We start from the raw sequence: 5000 nt of genomic DNA, 5'->3' as shown, positions 1-5000 counted from the left end.
CAAAAAACACAATGCTGTATTGATTTACTTCGTCTTTTTTTTCTCTCTCTCTCTCTCTCTCACACTCTCTTTCTCTCTCTCTCTCTCAAGGCCTGACTAAGCGCGTTGGGTTACGCTGCTGGTCAGGCATCTGCTTGGCAGATGTGGTGTAGCGTATATGGATTTGTCCGAACGCAGTGACGCCTCCTTGAGCTACTGAAAACTGAAACTGAAACTGAAACTTAACTTCTTCCTTCCTTTCTCTGAATGTCTGTCTTGTGTGCATCATAATCAAACAGTTGGTATAGCCATTGTAAATACGAGGGTCATTCAATAAATAAGGTGAATTTTTCGGTACAAGGACTTAGATATATCTATACAGATAGAAGCTTACTTTTTTTTCTTTCTTTTTTTTTTTTTGTTTTACTTCTTTTTCACATGGATTTAATTTGTTTTGCAGATTAAAAAAAACTTTGAGAGTTTTGGCGATTAACAAAGATGGCCGACCAAGAAGCATGCTCCAGGATTGAACAGCGGTCAGTTATCAAGTTTTTGGTTGCTGAAGGGTGCAAACCAGTTGAAATTCATAGGAGAATGTCAACTGTGTATGGTGCCACATGTTTCAGCCGAAAAAATGTCTACAAGTGGGCTAAATTGTTTAAACAAGGACGGAGCAGTGTTGAGGATGAAGACAGGCCTGGAAGGCCTGGAGCGACTGGCTGAGACATCAGTCCAAAGATTTTTACGCTGAGGGAATACGGAAGCTTGTGCACAGATGGGAAAAGTGTGTGACAGTGCTGGGAGACTACGTTGAAAAAAAAAGTAAGCTTCTATCTGTATTAGAAGTCCTTATACCGAAAAATTCACCTTATTTATTGAATGACCCTCGTAATTGTAAGTACAATACCAAATGCTATTCATATTTGTATTAGTTACCTGAAAATATATAACATTATCATGCGCCCACCCGCCGGATTTCTCAGACTGAAATAAACACGTTGTGTATTGTCTCCTTTTGATCAGATAATGACTCCATAGAGTTTTAACCCCTTCTCTCCCCTTTCACGGCCATGCTGCAGGTTTCATCAAAGTGGGGGGGTACGAAATGCTACGGAAGAAGTATTTCGAGGCCTACCCCAACACCACGCTGGTCAACTGGGACAATGGCAGCTACCCTTACACCAAGTGCGGCATCCCGCCCGAAAACTCCTGGAATCTCATCCGTTCCCCGGAAGACGGTGATCTCCCTTGGCCCGGAGTGATGTTCGGCCTGACCATCTCTTCCGTGTGGTACTGGTGCTCGGATCAGGTGCGTCAGCGGTAGTTTCAGTTTCAGTTTCAGTAATCTTCTTCTTCTTCTTCTTCTTCTTCTTCGTCTTCGTCTTCGTCTTCTTCTTCAGCGTTCCCAGGTCATGTTTTAGAAGTTCAGTCCAGAGTAGGTTAGGAAGTCAGTCTGCTTATCCGTTAAAATACCAGAACACTGAGTCAGGCCCACAAAAAATCCTGAGGGTAGTATTCAGTGTGCACATACATATTATTGTACTTAGGTGTAGAGCTTGTGGAGAGGGAGGGGATTGAGTGAGTAAAGGAGACACAGAGAGAGTGAGAGGGGGTGTGTGTGTATGTATACCATGCTTCTCTTTCAGGCAATATGATTTTGTGTGAAGCCATCATGTATGTGTAATATATGTTGCATGGTCTTGTAGGTGATTGAACATGCCATTGGGAAGAGGACAGATTAAAGACATGAGGAAAGAAAAAAAAGAAAAGACAACAGAAAGGAGAAAAATGATGATGGAAGGAACAAAAAAAAAAGAGACAAAAAGATATAAAAAACAAAACAAAAACAAAAAACGAAAAAAAAAAAAAGAAAAAGAAAAAAAGAAAGAACCTTCTAGGGATGCTGAAACTATCCTGCTCACTTGCAGAAGTTTTAGGCATCCACTGATTTCTCCTTAAAAAAAAAAAAAAAAAAAAAAAAAAGTCAGTCTGCCGCAGTCCGCCGGAGCTCTCCAACCGTTCCCTACAACTTGTCCTGGCCGGAGAGCTGCGGTACTGGGCCCAGATCTGGCCCCTCAGCTCTTTGTGTAGAGGGCAGTCTTGCAGGACATGGGCTGAAGTTTGAGGAGTGGTGTCACACGGACATTGGTCTTTTTTGACTCACTTGTGTAAACAAAGTGAGTCTATGTTTTAACCCGGTGTTCGGTTGTCTGTGTGTGTGTGTGTGTATGTGTGTGTGTGTGTGTGTGTGTGTGTGTCCGTGTGTCCGTAGTAAACTTTAACATTGATATTTTCTCTGCAAATACTTTGTAAGTTGACACCAAATTAGGCATAAAAATAGGAAAAATTCAGTTCTTTCCAGTCATCTTGTTTAAAACAATATTGCACCTCTGGGATGGGCACAAAAAAAACCCACAAAAAACGAAGCCTAAGCAAACTGCATTTACTGTTATATTTATATCTTTTGTATTCTCTAAACTTGGCACTTTCATCTGATATTCTGACCCAACAACAAGAGCAGTCATTATTATCATTTTTTGTTCAAACAAGAACTTCCTTTGCTAAGCATTGAATTTTTATTTATTTTGCAAACGTTTTGGTACAGATAGTAAAAAAGGGAAATTACTCTGTAATTAATGCTAGGGGACTTAATTTATCACAAGTGAGTCTTGAAGGCTTTGCCTCTCTTGTTGGGGGAAGTTTTAGTTTCAGCAAATCAAAATTTAATACAAACATGAGGCACGTGTGATGTGACCAGATACATACGTTTTAGGTGAGACGTGTGATGTTACCAAATCCATACACCATGTGACGGTTTCAGTTTCAGTATTTTCAAGGAGGCATCACTACGTTTGGACAAATCCATATGCGCTACACCACATCTGCTAGGCAGGTGGCTGACGAGCAGCATAAACTAATGCGCTCAGTCAAATCTTGAGTGCATGCATATATATTTGCATATAATATTGGATTTCTTCCACAACACTTTGGTCAGAGGACAACACTTTTGTTGCCGTGGGTTCTTTTTCAGTGTGCCAAGTGCACACGGGACCTCGGTTTATCGTCTCATACGAATGACTAGACGTTCAGTTTCATTTTCCAGTCTAACTTGGGACAAAGGGCACGGGCGGGAATCGAACCTGTGCCCTCTTGAACACTGTATTGACAGATAAATGGTTACCAGTCTACTGGTATCAATCACCTACTGAAAGTGTGTGTGATCTCTTGTGGATACAGGTGTATCAAATCACCCCACAGAGTGTGTGTGTGTGTGTGTGTGTGTGTGTGTGTGTGTGTGTGTGTGATCTCTTGTGGATACAGGTGTATCAAATCACCCCACAGAGTGTGTGTGTGATCTCTTGTGGATACAGGTGTATCAAATCACCCACAGTGTGTGTGTGTGTGTGTGTGTGTGTGTGTGTGTGTGTGTGTGTGTGTGTGTGTGTGTGTGATCTCTTGTGGATACAGGTGTATCAAATCACCCCACACAGTGTGTGTGTGATCTCTTGTGACTACAGGTGATCGTGCAGCGGGCTCTGGCCGCCAAGAACCTGGCTCACGCCAAGGCGGGTACTCTGTTCGCCGGGTACCTCAAGTTCCTGCCCATGTGGCTCATCGTCTTCCCAGGCATGGTGTCCCGGGTTCTATTCCCTGGTGCGTGTGCTGTGCTGTGCTGTGCTGTGCTGTGCTGTGCTGTGCTGTGCTGGGCTGTGCTGTGCTGTGCTGTGCTGTGCTGTGCCGTGCTGTACCGTGCTGTGCTGTGCTCTGCTGTGCTATGATGTGCTATGCTGTGCTGTTCCGTGCTTGCTGTGCTGTGCTGTGCTGTGCTGTGCTCTGCTGTGTTGTGCTGTACCGTGGTGTGCTGTGCTGTATCGTGCTGTGCTGTGCTGTGTTTTAACCTTTCTGTGCTGTGCTGTACCGTGCTGTCCTGTGCTGTGCTATGCTATGCTGTGCTGTACCGTGATGTGCTCTGCTGTGCCGTGCTCTGCTGTGCTATGATGTGCTGTGTTGTGCTGTGCTGTGCCGTGCTGTGCTGTGCTGTGTTGTGCTGTGCTGTGCCGTGCTGTGCTGTGCTGTGTTGTGATGTTCTGTGCTGTACTGTGCTGTGCTGTGCTGTGCTTTGCTGTACCGTGCTGTGCTGTGCTCTTTCTGTGTGTAGGAGGGGGCGGGGGGATGCAGTGTGTGTGTGTGTGTGTGCGTGGGTGTGGGTGTGGGTGGGAAGGTGCTGGGGGTAGGGGGGGGTTTGAGGAGGTGGGTGGGTTGGTGGGTGGGATTGTTTGGAGGTTTGTGGGATGAGGTGGTGTGTGGGGGGAGTGGTGGGGGGGAGGGGGCGGGGGTCTGCGTGTATTGTGGTTAGATGAGGAGGTGGATGAGGGATGAGTGTGTATTCACACGAGAGCGCGTGTTTGCATATGTGTGTGTGGGTGTGGTGTGAGTGTGAGTGTGTGTGTGTGTGTGTGTGTGTGTGTGGTGTGAGTGTGGCGTGTGTGTGTGTGTGTGTGTGTGTGTGTGTGTGGTGTGAGTGTGGCGTGTGTGTGTGTGTGTGTGTGTGTGTGTGTGTGTGTGGCTCTGTCTTTGTGTGTATCGGATCAGTCCGCAGGCAGTGGCGCCTCACTGAAAAAATTGAAACTGAAACTGTGCCAACTATAGTCTTCTGGTGCCAGCTGCATTGCTCGGACGGAACCGGAAGAGCCTAGTATGGTCGTAACCCGCTATTAACTATGTGTAGTATGATGATACTGACCAATGGTGTAGTTCGGTCAACATAGGCATTTAGTCACGTGTAACTGTCAAAAAAGTTAGAACCAAGCAATGCAACTGGCAGCAGCTGGTTTCTAAAGAATTCACTGCTCTGATGCCCGTAAAAAAAATAATAATCCTATGGAGACCTTCAACTCTTTTTCTTCAACCTCTTCTTTCTTTCTTTCTTCTCTTTTTCTACCCCCTCACCTGGGACCCACCCAGACGTGGTGGGGTGCGGGGACCCTGACGAATGTGAGCGGCACTGCGGGAGCCGGAGC

At 45.6% G+C, this 5000-nt stretch overlaps 1 protein-coding gene across 2 annotated transcripts in view; it reads left to right on the top strand.

Moving 5' to 3' along the window:
- Positions 1-5000, top strand: part of LOC143302237 (sodium/glucose cotransporter 4-like) — a 53805-nt gene that overhangs the window by 33725 nt on the left and 15080 nt on the right. For both annotated transcript variants that reach the window (XM_076616817.1, XM_076616816.1), the window contains 3 exons: positions 1059-1288; positions 3498-3633; positions 4945-5000. The exon at positions 4945-5000 is cut by the window's right edge and continues 203 nt beyond it. In XM_076616817.1, the coding sequence (XP_076472932.1) occupies positions 1059-1288; positions 3498-3633; positions 4945-5000 (422 nt within the window). The remainder of the gene's footprint in view (positions 1-1058; positions 1289-3497; positions 3634-4944) is intronic.

The sequence above is a fragment of the Babylonia areolata genome, chromosome 29 (assembly GCF_041734735.1).
Source record: "Babylonia areolata isolate BAREFJ2019XMU chromosome 29, ASM4173473v1, whole genome shotgun sequence".
Classification (NCBI taxonomy): domain Eukaryota; kingdom Metazoa; phylum Mollusca; class Gastropoda; order Neogastropoda; family Buccinidae; genus Babylonia; species Babylonia areolata.
The sequence above is the reverse complement of the archived record's forward strand: the minus strand, read 5'-3'. Positions and strand labels throughout refer to the sequence as shown.